General features: G+C 46.1%; 1 protein-coding gene across 2 annotated transcripts in view; it reads right to left on the reverse strand.

Annotated features, from left to right (window-relative positions):
* LOC123484399 (dysbindin domain-containing protein 1-like) overlaps positions 1 to 16,317 on the reverse strand; it is a 34,814-nt gene that overhangs the window by 8,753 nt on the left and 9,744 nt on the right. For both annotated transcript variants that reach the window (XM_045214742.1, XM_045214741.1), the window contains exon 3: positions 9,183 to 9,320. In XM_045214742.1, coding sequence (XP_045070677.1) covers positions 9,183 to 9,320 — 138 coding nt within the window. The remainder of the gene's footprint in view (positions 1 to 9,182; positions 9,321 to 16,317) is intronic.

Below are 16,317 nucleotides of genomic sequence, written 5' to 3' on the forward strand. Positions count from 1 at the left end.
TGTGTCTACCTTGGACTTCACGTTTCGTTTCGTTTATTGTTTTGTCGAGTGTTTATTAAGTTTAAATAAACATGTATGCATATCACGCTGCGCCTTGGTCCGACCCGTCTATGAATGAACGTGACAGAAGATCCCACCAAACAAGGACCAAGCAGCGTGCCCAGAAGGAGCAAACGCCGGGGATTCAACGGGAGGTAACTTTAGTAGATGTCCTCCTCGGTTGAGGGAGAATTACTGAGGAGGAGGCCGTCCGTTATCGGGAGGCGATGAAGGTTGATGCCCAGGTAGGAGAGGAGAAACGGCGCCAACCGTGCTGACGACGGAGACCCGAGAGGCAACCCCAAGAAAATGTTTTGGGGGGGGCACACGGGGTGGATGACGAGGCAGCAGGAGGCCGTGGAAGGGCGAATCTGCAGGTTAGGAGAGGAGGCCACCATGTTACGGGGGCTATTGGTTCAGAGGGAGCAGGAGTTATTCGGTCAGAGGGAGGCGCTACAGGAGGCTAAAAGGGAGAAGGAAAGTGTAGAGGCACAGCGAGAGGAGCTGGTTAGGCAGCAGAAGGAGCGGGGGTTAATAAAGGAACCCAGTCCCGCTCCCCGCACTAAGCCAGTGGTGCGTGTTCCCAGTACGACCCAACCCGTTCCTGCTCCTCGCACCAAGCCAGTGGTGCGCGTCGCCAGCCCGGCCCGGCCTGTTCCTGCTCCTTGCACCAAGCCAGTGGTGCGCGTCGCCAGCCCGGCCCGGCCTGTTCCTGCTCCTTGCACCAAGCCAGTGGTGCGCGTCGCCAGCCCGGCCCGGCCTGTTCCTGCTCCTCGCACCAAGCCAGTGGTGCGCGTCGCGAGCCTGGCCCGGCCTGTTCCTGCTCCTCACACCAAGCCAGTGGTGCGCGTCGCCAGCCCGGCCCGGCCTGTTCCTGCTCCTCGCACCAAACCAGTGGTGCGCGTCGCCAGTCCGGTCCGGCCCGTGCCTGCTCCTCGCACCAGACCAGTGGTGCGTTTGTCCAGTCCGGCACGGCCCGTGCCCGTTCCACCGGTACCTGGTCCGGCACCGGTCAGCTGCTCCACTCCGGAGCCAGAGCAGTCCGCTCCACCGGTGCCTGATCCAGCTCCGGTCAGCTGCTCCACTCCGGAGCCAGAGCAGTCCGCTCCACCGGTGCCTGATCCAGCTCCGGTCAGCTGCGTCACTCCGGAGCCAGAGCAGTCCGCTCCACCGGGGTCTAGTCCAGCTCCGGTCAACGGCTCCACTTCGGAGCCAGAGCAGTCCGCTCCACCGGTGCCTGATCCAGCTCCGGTCAGCGGCTCCACTCCGGAGCCAGAGTAGTCCGCTCCACCGGTGCCCAGTCCAGCTCCGGTCAGCGGCTCCAGTCCAGACCATGACGTCAGCCCCTCTCCAGGTTCGGGGTCTCCCACACCAGGGTCCAGACTGGGCCTGGCGTATCGTGGGAGGAAGGAGAGGGGAAGCAACGCGCCGTGGTCTAGACCAGACCAGGGGCGCAACAGGGAGGCGAAGAGTGAGAGGTCGTCACACCCTGAGCCGGATCCGCCTCCAATACGGAATGCCCACCCGGCCCCTACCCTGTTATGTTTATGTTGTGCGGTCGGAGTCCGCACCTTTGGGGGGGGTACTGTCACGCCCTGACTCAGGGGACGCTTATATGTTGAGTCAGGGTGTGTATATGCTATGTTGTGTAGTTCTATGTTTTCTATCTAGTATGGGTATTTCTATGTTGGCCGGTGTGGTTCCCAATCAGAGGTGGCTGTCGCTTGTTGTCTCTGATTGGGGACAATACTTAGGCAGCCTATTGGCACTATTGAGTTGTGGGATCTTGTTCTGTATAAGGTATGTTGTTTGTGTTCACCTTGGACTTCACGTTTCGTTTATTGTTTTGTCGAGTGTTTATTAAGTTTTTAAATAAACATGTATGCATATCACGCTGCGCCTTGGTCCGACCCGTCTATGAACGAACGTGACACTCCTGCTGGGCTTTTTATTGTCCGATTCGTCAGTAAAACTGCTGCACTATATCAGAGGCCATAGCTGTATGTCTGGGGATATGGGGACAGACTGTTGTTCTCCCTGTGAGTTTTAGGGCTGTGGTGCTCCGGTAGCAGCAGCTGTGGTTGGTTTATACGAGCCCTGTGGTGAGGTCCTGCTGTCAGGACCAGGATATCTGGTATATTTACTGGAGCTCAGGGAGCCATAAGTCTCCTGTGGAGAAATGGGAAACCTCGCTGCGGTGGAGAGGGAATCACCACCTCTCATATATTTATCTTTCATGTTTCTCCCTCTCTCCCTTTTAAATGCTTCCTCTCTCCCTCTAATTCTTCCCCTCCCCTTTTTTAATGCTCCCTCTCTCCCTCTCTTTCTCCCCTCTCTGCCTCCTGCCTCTCTCTTCCTCTCTCTATCTGTCACTAGGGGTCCCCAGCACACTGATCTACCCAGTCAGGTGCCTCCTTCTCCTCCCCCTAAATGGGATTATTCTAGGAGGAGGTTATGGGGTACAGCACAATGCAGTGATTAAAGCAGCCTGAGAGTTGTAGGTGTGTGTGTGTGTCTGTCTGGGTGCGTGCGTGTGTGTATGACAGAGAAACAGAGATAGAGAGAGGGTGGGGTCACTGGGGGATTAAGGCTGTGCAGATGCATGCATGCACTTACGGCAGCAGTTCCAAAACTAGGTGTCGTGACCCCATGTGTGATCACCTGATATGAAAATGGGGTTGCGGGAGAATTTCCAAAATCCCCCCCAAAAATATACACAGTACCAGCCAAAAGTTTGGACACACCTACTCATTCCAGGGTTTTTCTTTATTTTCACTATGTTCTACATTGTACAATAATAGCGAAGACATCAAAACTATTAAATAACACATATGGAATCATGTAGTAACCAAAAAAGTGTTAAACAAATCAAAATATATTTTATATATGAGATTCTTCAAATAGCCACCCTTTGCCTTGATGACAGCTTTGCACACTCTTGGCATTCTCTCAACCAGCTTCATGAGGTAGTCACCTGGAATGCATTTCAATTAACAGGTGTGCCTTCTTAAAAGTTAATTTGTGGAATTTCTTTCCTTCTGAATGCCAATCAGTTGTGTTGTGACAAGGTAGGGGTGGTATACAGAAGATGGCCCTATTTGGTAAAAGACCAAGTCCATATTATGGCAAGAACAGCTCAAATAAGCAAAGAGAAATGACAGTCCATCATTACTTTAAGACATGAAGGTCAGTCAATACGGAAAGTGCAGTCGAAGAAACCATCAAGCGCTAAGATGAAACTGGCTCTCATGAGGACCGCCACAGGAAAGGAAGACCCAGAGTTACCTCTGCTGCAAAGGATAAGTTCATTAGAGTTACCAGCCTCAGAAATTGCAGCCCAAATAAATGCTTCACAGAGTTCAAGTCACAGACACATCTCAACATCAACTGTTCAGACGGGACTGTGTGAATCAGGCCTTCATGGTCGAATTGCTGCAAAGAAACCACTACTAAAGGACACCAATAATAAGAAGAGACCTGCTTGGGCCAAGAAAAACGAGCAATGGACATTAGACCAGTGGAAATTTGTCCTTTGGTCTGGAGTCCAAATTGGAGATTTTGAGTTCCAACCGCCGTGGCTTTGTGAGATGCGGTGTGGGTGAACGGATGATCTCCGCATGTGTATTTCCCACCGTAAAGCATGGAGGAGGAGGTGTTATGGTGTGGGGGTGCTTTGCTGGTGACACTGTCTGTGATTTATTTAGAATTCAAGGCACACTTAACCAGCATGGCTACCACAGCATTCTGCAGTGATATGCCATCCCATCTGGTTTGGGCTTAGTCCCACTATCATTTGTTTTTCAACAGGACAATGACCCAACACACCTCCAGGCTGTGTAAGGGCTATTTGACCAAGGAGAGTGATGGAGTGCTGCATCAGATGACCTGGCCTCCACAATCCCCCGACCTCAACCCAATTGAGATGGTTTGGGATGAGTCGGACCGCAGAGTGAAGGAAAAGCAGTCAACAAGTGCTCAGCATATGTGGGAACTCCTTCAAGACTGTTGGAAAAGCATCAAGGCAAAGGGTGGCTATATAAATAATCTCAAATATAAAATATATTTTGATTTGTATAACCCTTTTTTGGTTACTACATGATTCCATGTGTGTTATTTCATAGTGTTGATGTCTTCATTATTATTCTACAATTTAGAAAATAGTAGAAATAAAGAAAAACCCTTGATTGAGGAGGTGTGTCCAAACCTTTGACTGGTACTGTATACATACAGTGTATATACACTGCTCAAAAAAATAAAGAGAACACTGAAATAACACATCCTAGATCTGAATGAATGAAATAATCTTATTAAATACTTTTTTCTTTACATAGTTGAATGTGCTGACAACAAAATCACACAAAAATTATCAATGGAAATCAAATGTATCAACCCATGGAGGTCTGGATTTGGAGTCACCCTCAAAATTAAAGTGTAAAACCACACTACAGGCTGATCCAACTTTGATGTAATGTCCTTTAAACAAGTCAAAATGAGGCTCAGTAGTGTGTGTGGCCTCCACGTGCCTGTATGACCTCCCTACAACACCTGGGCATGCTCCTGATGAGGTGGCGGATGGTCTCCTGAGGGATCTCCTCCCAGACCTGGACTAAAGCATCCGCCAACTCCTGGACAGTCTGTGGTGCAACGTGGCGTTGGTGGATGGAGCGAGACATGATGTCCCAGATGTGCTCAATTGGATTCAGGTCTGGGGAACGGGCGGGCCAGTCCATAGCATCAATGCCTTCCTCTTGCAGGAACTGCTGACACACTCCAGCCACATGAGGTCTAGCATTGTCTTGCATTAGGAGGAACCCAGGGCCAACCGCACCAGCATATGGTCTCACAAGGGGTCTGAGGATCTCATCTCGGTACCTAATGGCAGTCAGGCTACCTCTGGCGAGCACATGGAGGCCCACCAAAGAAATGCCACCCCACACCATGACTGACCCACCGCCAAACCGGTCATGCTGGAGGATGTTGCAGGCAGCAGAACGTTCTCCTCGGCGTCTCCAGACTCTGTCACGTCTGTCACATGTGCTCAGTGTGAACCTGCTTTCATCTGTGAAGAGCACAGGGCGCCAGTGGCGAATTTGCCAATCTTGGTGTTCTCTGGCAAATGCCAAACGTCCTGCACGGTGTTGGGCTGTAAGCACAACCCCCACCTCTGGACGTCGGGCCCTCATACCACCCTCATGGAGTCTGTTTCTGATCGTTTGAGCAGACACATGCACATTTGTGGCCTGCTGGAGGTCATTTTGCAGGGCTCTGGCAGTGCTCCTCCTGCTCCTCCTTGCACAAAGGCGGAGGTAGCAGTCCTGCTGCTGGGTTGTTGCCCTCCTACGGCCTCCTCCACGTCTCCTGATGTACTGGCCTGTCTCCTGGTAGCGCCTCCATGCTCTGGACACTACGCTGACAGACACAGCAAACCTTCTTGCCACAGCTCGCATTGATGTGCCATCCTGGATGAGCTGCACTACCTGAGCCACTTGTGTGGGTTGTAGACTCCGTCTCATGCTACCACTAGAGTGAAAGCACTGCCAGCATTCAAAAGTGACCAAAACATCAGCCAGGAATCATAGGATCTGAGAAGTGGTCTGTGGTCACCACCTGCAAAACCAGTCCTTTATTGGGGGTGTCTTGCTAATTGCCTATAATTTCCACCTGTTGTCTATTCCATTTGCACAACAGCATGTGAAATGTATTGTCAATCAGTGTTGCTTCCTAAGTGGACAGTTTGATTTCACAGAAGTGTGATTGACTTGAAGTTACATTGTGTTGTTTAAGTGTTCCCTTTTATTTTTTTGAGCAGTGTATATTATGACATCGTCTTTGTATCTCAAAATCATTGTAATGTGGTTAACCTTAAAAATCTAAATGAAAATTATTCAAATACAAAATATAAAATTCAACCAGAGTGCCCTTAGATCATGCGAAAGGTTGCATTCACATGGTGAATGGCTAGGCCAGCTAGCTAAGAAACCACACACTATTGCAGAGACTTTGATATTACTGTCCGCTATCGGTATGGTGAAAACAATGTGTGAGGAGACAGAGGCACAGAAACTCACATCAATACCTTTGTCAGATAGCATAAATTATTTGTTTAACAGGTTTATCGCTAGCAATCAAGAGGAAACCCCAACTGAAAACTCCCCAGTTTATGCTCTCAAAATGGACGTTAGCTGTGAGGGCCGAGATGCCCATGCCTTGACCTTTGTTCGCTATACATGTCGGGGGATGATATTCACGAGGACATATTGTTCTGTCTCACGATTCCCGAGCATGAAACAGCACAGGGGATGTTCAGTGTGCTGCGTGGCTATATTGACGAAAAACAGATTCCATGGGATCGAATGGTGGGCTTTTGCACAGATGGGGCTCCATCTATGGTGGGATGGCAGGCAGGCCGCCACTCTAGTTATGAATGTGTCTCCCTCTGCCTTATGGACGGACGCATTGTATGGTACACAGAGAACAATTGGGGACAAAAGAGCAGAGCACAGAACTCAGAGATATACTGCAGCAGGTAACTTCGATTATAAACTACATAAAATAACATCCACTGCGCGCACGACTGTTCGCAAAACTATGTGGAGATATGGGATCAGAGCATGACAATGTTCTATTTCACACCGAGGCTTGGTGGTTAGCGAGGGGGAGTGTTGGAAAGATTTTTCGCATTGAGAGAACTGTTGTCATTCACAATGGATGTAAAAAAAAAATTAACAGACATGGTTGACTTTCTGTGTAATGAAAAGAAAATATGGCTCCTTGCCTATGTAACAGACATATTTGGGAAATAGAACGAACTGAACGCAAGCATGCAGGGGAAATACAAAAACATTCTACAGATGAGTGACCAAATCAGTGGATTCAGAGGAAAGGATTCTTATTGGAGAGTCATTCAAAGCGAACCATGCACCCTTCCCTCGGCTGTGCATGTTTCCAACAGAAAACAGCATCAGTAAGTGTCCCACATGATTGATGACTCCAACGCTTGGATGAGCACTTTGGGACCTACTTCCCAATCCATTTTTACTGTGATCCTGGCTCAATTTACATGCTGGTAAGTAAAATCGAATAGCTGATTGAGCTGTCATTCACGGGTCACTACGGAGGAGTTTTGGTTCCTGACTCATCCTGCCGACTCCCTCTGACATTAATGCCGCGTTCAAAACAACTAGGAAGTCGGAACTGGGAACTCAGAAATCTCAGACTTCCGACTTCAGTGCGTTCAAGATAACTGGGAACTCCGAGCTCCGACTGGGAATAATAGTTGTGAACGGTCATCCAACTCGGAATTCCAACTCTGGAACTCGGGCCTCTTAGAGCTCCGACTTTCCAACCTGAAGATCACTGACATCATTATTTTACCTTGTTTTTTTCCGAGTTCCCAGTTGTCTTGAAAGCACCATAAAACTCATGGTACCCTTTGACAGCTCATATCTGTATGAAACTGGATTCAGTGCTCTCGTCTGCATTAAAACCAAATATCGGTCCAGGTTGGATGTGACAGCAGATCTGAGGTGCACACTGTCGAACATGTCCCTGGACTTTGAGAAGCTCCGACACGACATGCATCAAGCACACCCATGTCATTAGTGGTGGTGAGATAAGATACATTATGTAAGATTAATTTGCAGTTGACTGTCATAGCCCCACATTAAAAGTATGTGATGGTGAGTTGAGAAGACAATCAGAAATACTCTTAGAATGTTTTTCAATTGACTGCCATAGCCCCAAATAAAAAAGTTAACATTGGCTGTTAATTACATACTTTTTTTCACATGGTTGGGGTAGCGAGAATTTTCCAATATAAAAATTGGGTCGTAGGCCAAGAAGGTTTCGGAACCCCTGACTTACGGGCCAAGGTCAGACAGGGGAGCAACACAATGCCTTTTTATGGGGAGTAATGTGATAAATTGGCAAGGGTCAATCCTGAGGGCAACAAGGAGAAGGAGCATGGGTGATATCTAAGCAAGATTGCTGTATTTCTTAAAGTGCACCTACTCAAAGTTCATCCACTTTGTGAAGTCATTTTAATATTTTGCACATAGAGCTGAACATAGCTCTCTGTGGTTCCCCATGCTGAGAATATACAGGAGTTTAGAACAGGTGTATTATAAAGTGAACATCTTAGTACCGTTCCCAAGTCAGCTCCTGAGAGTGCACGCATATCTCTTCTTAAGAGAGATGAGGTGAGAGTGTGAGCATAAAGCAGTTGAACGGAGTGATGATGTGGAGCTCAATGAATATCGTTCTACCTCTCAGCAGGAAACATGGGGCTATGGATCATAAATAATAAATGGGATGGATTTCCTGCTTCCTCTGGTTGTGAGGAGAGCAGTTTGCCTGGGCCCGGACGCATCCCTGATCACAGGTTAATCTGACTCCCCTCTAACTAATGCTAATTAGCGCTATGCTAGGCTATTGTGCTGTATCAGACACCCAGCCTGGGATCAGGTGCCAATAACTATCAACATTGACATGGACACAAACTGAAATTAGAATCTCCCAGAGACGCATAACAGGAATATACTGTATCTTGGTCAATATCACAAAATATAAAGAACTGCTTGAATTGCAGTAAGAATTCAGAGGAATGTTCAATCCAATGTGCTGCTGAAGTTTTATTGAGTTCTCCCAATTGTCCCTTTCCCTGCAGCCAAAGAGACCACAATTGTAAGCTTTTTATTAGAGTGCTCATTGCTCTACAGACCGTGCGCACACACACATACACACACACACACATTTGCGATCAGCTAAACCTTTTAGATTTGTATGTAATGGGGTCGTATGCTACAGAATGGGAATGATATGTAAATTAGTCTGTCTAGTGGACAGAGTTTTTAGAGGGAGAACAGAGTAAACAGAGATAGTGTTTCTGTTTTGTCTCCTGCAGAGAGCAAAACATCCACTCTAACATCCAACTGTGTTCAACCAAAGTAGGAGGAAATTCAATTTGGGTAATGGTTCTCTCAAGGCGAATAAAGACAATGTTTTAGCCAGTCCATCACACTAGGGTCGTCTTGGTTGGAGAACAAGGGGGTTGTTAAATCCACCATTCAATGGTTAAATTGAGTAGATTGATTGGCTAATTGGTTGATTAATTGAATTAATTGAGTATCTGAAAATGGTCTAACCTGCTGGGGAATCGTTGTGGTTCTCCTCATCAGAGTCAGCGAACACCTCAGCCAGCTCCTGGTCAGACATGTCGGTTAGCTCCGTCAGGTCCAGGAGGTCAAAGTGCACCTCCAGGGAGGATACGCTGCTCAGAGGCTCTGCAGGGTCAGGGGTTTGGGGTCAGAGAGAGAGGAAATTAGTAAGGTCATAGTTATGGACTGATATGGAGCAGCTGGTGGATTTTATGATAAACTCAATAACAACCCAGTAGATGTGTAATATCTCACTACAACTCAATGCTGTCCACACAACTCACCCAGAACACCCCCTCCGCCACACACACACAACCCCCACACCCTCCTGACCCTCCCTCACATTCTCAGTACCCCCTGGTGTAGAACTGAAAACGATACCGTCGACACGGTAGAATCCATGTCTTTTTAAAACAAACGTTATCTCTCGTGTTCTTTTGATGCTCTGTGCCATACTGTGATAGAAAGATAAAAAGAAGGCCTAGAGACAGCTTGGCTTTGTGTGCTGATCTGTCCTGTGTAAGAGATATGGACCTCTGTGTCAGAATGATGCCAATCTTAACAGCCAATGCTTGACTGGAGCATCAAGACTAGGTCCAGAGAAGCTAGAAATAGAGGGTATTGAAACAACATGGCCAGTCTGTTCCTTCTCCTCACCCTCTGTCCTGAGTGTATGGCACCTGTTCTTGATTCCAAAAGTCACCGATACCCCAGACCCTGCTCCAATGTCTATTGTTACACCCGAGCGGCACGACGGTGCCGTTAACATGTACTGTTTTTATTCACGTTAAAAGAAGAGGATGACAGTCGCAACATTCCACACTGGCAGCATTCACGCAGTATGGCAGTTACATTTATATTTTAGTCACACATGCTTTGCTAAGCATCTATGGAGTGTTACAGCACCATGCTTGTCTGACACAATGCTTCTGGCTGGGTGGAGTTGGCATTCTTTAGCGATCATTGGTGAGGCATAACGGCTGACTGTGTGTTCTATACGGTGTTACAGTTTTTCTCAGTCGCTTTGGTGCATTTCTTAGATCAAAAGTGCAATTCTTGATACTACTTGTACAAATTCCAAATCATCTAGTCACTTGTGCACATCATTAAAGCAATTTCTTATTCCTTTGAACAAATTGCAATTGCTTTTGTACATATTGCAATTGATAATGTACAAGTGTCAGCTTTTTTCCACATTTTCAATTGCTCATGTCATGTTGATCAAAATATAGTAGATGGTTCTCTGTTGAATAGTCTTACCCCTCAAAACATCTAGGCATTAGTTCCTTGCATAAGCCATTACATGCAAAATTGTTGAACTATTTGTCATAAACTGTCAAGCATAGTTTTACACATTTCTATTAGACCTTTTGTACAAAAACGTAAATTGCTGAATCGTGCAGGTGAAATGAACCCTCACTCATGAAGGAATGTAAAGTGTTAGTTCAACCAACAATCAACCAGTTGTCTAAATTGCTCAAAGGTGCATCTCATGAAGAATCAATTGGCAAGCATATATAGACAGACCACAACACAGAGTTGCAATTTTCCAATAATGGATGGACCAGGAAACGAACAGGGTCAACAGCCAAGAGGAGGAAGAAGAGGAGCAAGGATGCGTGGTGGAAGGCAAAACAGAGGAAGAGGCAGAAGAGGACATAGGCGCATATCTGATGACATAAGGGCCACTATTGTAGACCATGTTGTCAATCATGGCCTTACAATGGCTGAGGCGGGTCGAAGGGTGCAGCCGAATATTGGGAGATCAACCGTGTCCTCAATAGTACAAACGTTTCGAAGAGAGAACAGGTATGTCCACCAATGTACAGTGCACTGTTACTGTATATAAGCAGTATACTGTATACTTCCTACAATGCTTCATATTACAGTAGTCCACTTGTATTTCACAGCATACAGAAATATACTCTATACAGATACATACTGCACCTTACATGCACCCACCTGTATGTTTTACAGTAAAATGTGTGTTCGCATAGTTTTTGTCTATGTGAAAGTGTGCGATGCATCACTGCATTTTTCCACACATAGGACTGCAAGATTACCTCAAACCGGTGGCAGAGGACGCCTTTTCACACCTCAACAGGAGGAGGCTATTTGCACCATGGTCCGAGCAAACAATGCCATGAGACTCAGGGAAATACAAAGGACCATTATAGAAGACAACGATGTCTTTGAAAACATCCATACGGTTAGCATCTCAACCATCGACAGGGTGCTGCATAGAAACCAGATGAGTATGAAACAGCTGTGCCGTGTACCATTCCAAAGGAATGAGGACAGAGTTAAGGAGCTACGGTACCAGTATGTACAGGTAAAACATATATCTATGTAACTACTTTACAGCAACATTTTATAGTGTTACATAGTACAGTAAGCATAAACTGCACACATTTCCATTGCTGTGGAAGGAACATGCAATATATGTACATTTTATGTCACTCTTCCTTACCAAAACAAATTCAACTGTGTGTTCTGGGATATAGCGTATAATGGAGTTGGAATCAAGTGAACCCTCTCACAACTTTGTATACGTGGATGAGGCTGGCTTCAACCTGACCAAATGCAGAAGGCGGGGTCGGAATATCATCGGTCACAGAGCTACTGTGGATTTGCCAGGCCAACGGGGAGGAAATATCACCATGTGTGCTGCTATTTCGGAGCATGGTGTCCTAACCCATATCCCCCCTTTTAGGGCCATACAACACCCAGCATCTACTCAACTTTTTAGAGACTCTCTACAGGGGCTCTCATCCCTGATGATGAGAGGGGTCTGTTTAGAGAGGATTTGCCAAAGTATGTGGTCATTTGTGATAATGTGAGTTTCCATCGATCAAACATCATAAGGCAATGGTTTGTGACCCACCCGAGGATGCTCATAGAATTCCTCCCACCTTATTCACCATTCCTTAACCCAATTGAGGAGTTCTTTTCAGCATGGAGGTGGAAGGTGTACGATCGTCAGCCACACACACAGATGACCCTGCTGGCTGCAATGGATGCAGCATGTGAGGACACCACAGTAGACGCCTGCAGAGGATGGATAAGGCATTCCAAAAGATTCTTTCCACGTTGCATTGGAAGGGAAAATATCCGGTGTGATGTGGATGAGAATATGTGGGCTGACAGACAGGAACGTCTGGATGTGTAGAGACAGCACTAGAACAGTGCTGTGGGCAAAGTTGTGCCTTAGGGGTGGTTTCCTGTGTTTCTTTCTAATTTAGTTTTTTTCCTTTGTGCCCCTTGGGTTGTCCAGTCTCTTTCAATCAATAACCCACATACAGTAATATGTAAATAGTACTGTTGAAATTGATATATGCCATAGAAGTGCAGCCTTGTGCATTTTCAATACAGTAACTGTCATCCAAACTGTAGCCTAAGTTTACATCAGGTAATACTGTCAAAGTACACAGTTCCATTGACAACATGCCTAAACATTTTGACAACCTTGTTCGTGAACAATGACTCAATGACTTATCATTCTGATGACACTGACATGATCATTGGCATGAATATTTACTTTTGAGAGATGTACTAAGGATTTTTAGTGACTGGCTAGCTTTAGAAACATATCTATTGTATATTGCAGTTTGTACAAATTGTTCTGAGAAATGCACTTATTATTTTGCACATGTTAGGGATGATGTGAAAAATGCACCAAAGCGACTGAGAAAAACTGTAATAGTAATGGACTCTATGCACTTCGTGTATGTGTGTGTTTATATATGTGCCTTTAAGGAGGCTTGTCTCTGTGCCAGTGTTTTTGGCTTGTGAGTGGGTGTATATAGCTGTGTGTCTGTAGAGAGAGAGCGGGGGTAGATGGTTTTTAAGGATACTGTTCCCCAGCTAATTTCTCTCTACCAGCCAGTCAGTATACTGCCACAGGGTGCATCACAGACCTCTCCTCAACACTCCTTTGTTCCGTTGCTGCACAGCTCCATTCTCTCACTGTTCTCTCATTCTCCTGATAAATATATAGTGCAGACATTGATTTAAGAAGATAAAAACCTTTAACCACATTATTATAAGTCAGAGAGAGTCGATAATCATGCTAAATCAGCAAGCCTGGTGGTGGCTCTGCTGTATTTCACACATTTGTGTGGGGATATGGGCAGAGATACACAGAGGATTTGAGATGGAGAATTTCAATGGGTGCCAAAAGTTCCCAGACAATTGAATTCTACAATATAAATTGTCCTGAACAATGGATTAAAGTGAGCTCAAATAAATCCATTTCTGCTCCAACTCCTTTCTGCCTCTAATTTGGAAGTTTTTCCTGGTAAGCCCTTCTCTCGATTACAGTATTATTGTCACTGAATGCTTGGTGCCAACATGGATGATGGTGTGCCAACATGGATGATGGTGTGCCAACATGAATGATGGTGTGCCAATATGGATGATGGTTTGCCAACATGGATGATTGTTTGCCAACATGGATGATGGTGTGCCAACATGGATGATGTTTTGCCAACATGGATGACGGTTTGCCAACATGGATGACGGTGTGCCAACATGGATGACGGTGTGCCAACATGGATGACGGTGTGCCAACATGGATGATGGTTTGCTAAACTCTGTATACCTTTGGCTCTTACAGTGAGTGGTGGCCTTGTTTTTCATGGGATACCCTGTTACTCACAACAACACACATCTACAGCAAGACTTACTGAAAAGTACAATATAAATCCTCCAACAATCTCTATTGTCTTGTTCCTCTTTACCAGACCTGTCCACTGACAGTACAAATACTGACTACATCTGCCTGTGTGCTCCAGACACTAGCTCCCATGAGAGGAGATGTGAGGAGACAAGTGGAACGACAGAGGAGAGGAGAGGAGAAGGAGACAGTAAAGATGAGAGGAACGCTAGTGAGGAGAGAGATGAGAGGAAGGTAAATATATTGTGGATTGACATTCTACCGGCGTTTGAAGTCTTCTAATGAGACAACTGCAGCCGTAGAGGATCAGAGGCGGAGAAGCAGACACTCCTGTCTCACCTTTCCTTAATGAGCCACTCATTTTATGACGTGGGAGGCTCAGGCTGCCCCTTTGCACTACTCCTCCCTCACTGAATGGGAGGACGTTGCCACTAGACACTGATCTATGGTTTGTTTTGCATTATCCAACCTTAATGATGAAGGCTAGGATTTGGGGAGGGTAAGCTGATCCTCAAACTTTGGTTAAGGGTAACTTCTACCTCCCTAGGGCTGTGGGCTAGCCTGCTGTACAGATCTAGGATCAGCTTACATGGAAAAGCACACAACTGACCTTAGATCAGTATAGCTAGGGGAGACTGCGGGTCAGTCAGTGTGTGTCTGAGGGGTTAACTGAACTCCACAGCATCAGCTGAACCATATGCAGTGATAAAGGCCTGATTAGCATTATGGGATGTCAAGAGCTCTGTCTCCATGGTGCGCTAGCTGTTTCCTCCCTTAGAGCAAATCTTTACAGGCCTGCTTGGTTCACTTAGCTAATCTAAATTTGAATGATTCACTGGCTGTTTGTTCCACCTGCCCCAGTTTCTGGAAGGATGTGGACTGCGGTGTGAGGGGATGACAGAGGCTCGCCTCATAGGGGGCTGTTGCTGATTACTGCAGAGGAGTGGTGGTCGCTCAGGTGCCTATAGCTGTCGAAGCATCACCCAGGTGAGAGCTACACTTTTCGTTGGTGGATCTGTTCCAGCCTACCTACAGAGGAGGAGTAGCTGTGAACTTCAGAGACAGAGCTGCCTGATGAAGCGCTCTGGACCTGCCTGTCTGACCAATGTTTCTCCCTCCCTGGCTGGACCATCGACGCCACCTCCAGTCAAGCTACTCCTGTACTGAACTGCATCATCATCCAGCTGTGGGAAACCATCTCCCATGAACTGCCAGCTCCCTGAATTCGTTTTTGTTTGTTTTTTCAAAGTGAGATTCTGTATGAAAAGTGCTATATATTATTATTATTATTATTATTATAAAATACATATATTATTATTATTATTAATAATCAACTGAATCCATTTACCATGCTTCAGATGCACTGCATTAAAAAAAGCCCATCTCGGTAAACAATCTTTAGTATTTAGCTGGTTGTGACGTGCGTTAATGTATCAATATTTACCAACGTGGATGACATGGGCTTATAAGGTCAATTAGATATAATGGTGTGAAATGGTTTGACTAGCCTAGCGCAAACACGGTACACGGGGAATTGAATTGGACATGACTGTCTTAAGCAGAGCCAATAAATCTGTGCAGGCCAGGCTCTTTAACTACCACACCAGATATACAGTATATGCTGGTCCGGTCACCCATGTTACGACTCTAATAAAAGGCATTACCAAAGCCTGTCAGGCGTAACAGCATGACATTAGCCTCGATCAGGCTCTGGGGCTGAGATAACACAAGGCTAAAGGGTCATGATAACCTTAGTTACCCTATTAACAGGGTCATGATAACCTTAGTTACCCTATTAACAGGGTCATGATAACCTTAGTTACCCTATTAACAGGGTCATGATAGCCATAGTAACGGAGCTGACAGAAGCAACACCTGCACCATATTGGTTCTGAATGAAGCCCATAGCGCTGGGATGTGGCATAGTTTTGGCTAAATTCTAGCCATTAGACTAGATTCTAAGCAAGCTGGATAATGAAATGTGCTCATGCATATTTTAAAACATCTACAAAATCTATTATATGGAGGGTGCTGTCCTACTCTAATACCCCCATACTATATTCTACTTGATCAGTCCTCTAAGCCGACACACCCTCAGGGCATGTGTCAGGTGCAACCCCTCCCTGAGAAAATGATCTGGGTTTAAGAATGTATTGAGGGATGGAGGGAGGGAAAGTGTGCAAATGGAAGAGGACTGTAGGGTACTGTGTGTGTGTGTGTGTGTGTGTGTGTGTGTGTGTGTGTGTGTGTGTGTGTGTGTGTGTGTGTGTGTGTGTGTGTGTGTGTGTGTGTGTGTGTGTGTGTGTGTGTGTGTGTGTGTGTGTGTGTGTGTGTGTGTGTGTGTGTGTGTGTGTGTTAAGGAGGGAGGGCAGGCCTAAGATCAGACTGTGAGAATAGCTTCTACTGGATGAGTTCTCCCCAGAGGCCTGGAATAGGCTTGCCCACGGC

The sequence above is a fragment of the Coregonus clupeaformis genome, unplaced genomic scaffold (assembly GCF_020615455.1).
Source record: "Coregonus clupeaformis isolate EN_2021a unplaced genomic scaffold, ASM2061545v1 scaf0302, whole genome shotgun sequence".
NCBI lineage: Eukaryota > Metazoa > Chordata > Actinopteri > Salmoniformes > Salmonidae > Coregonus > Coregonus clupeaformis.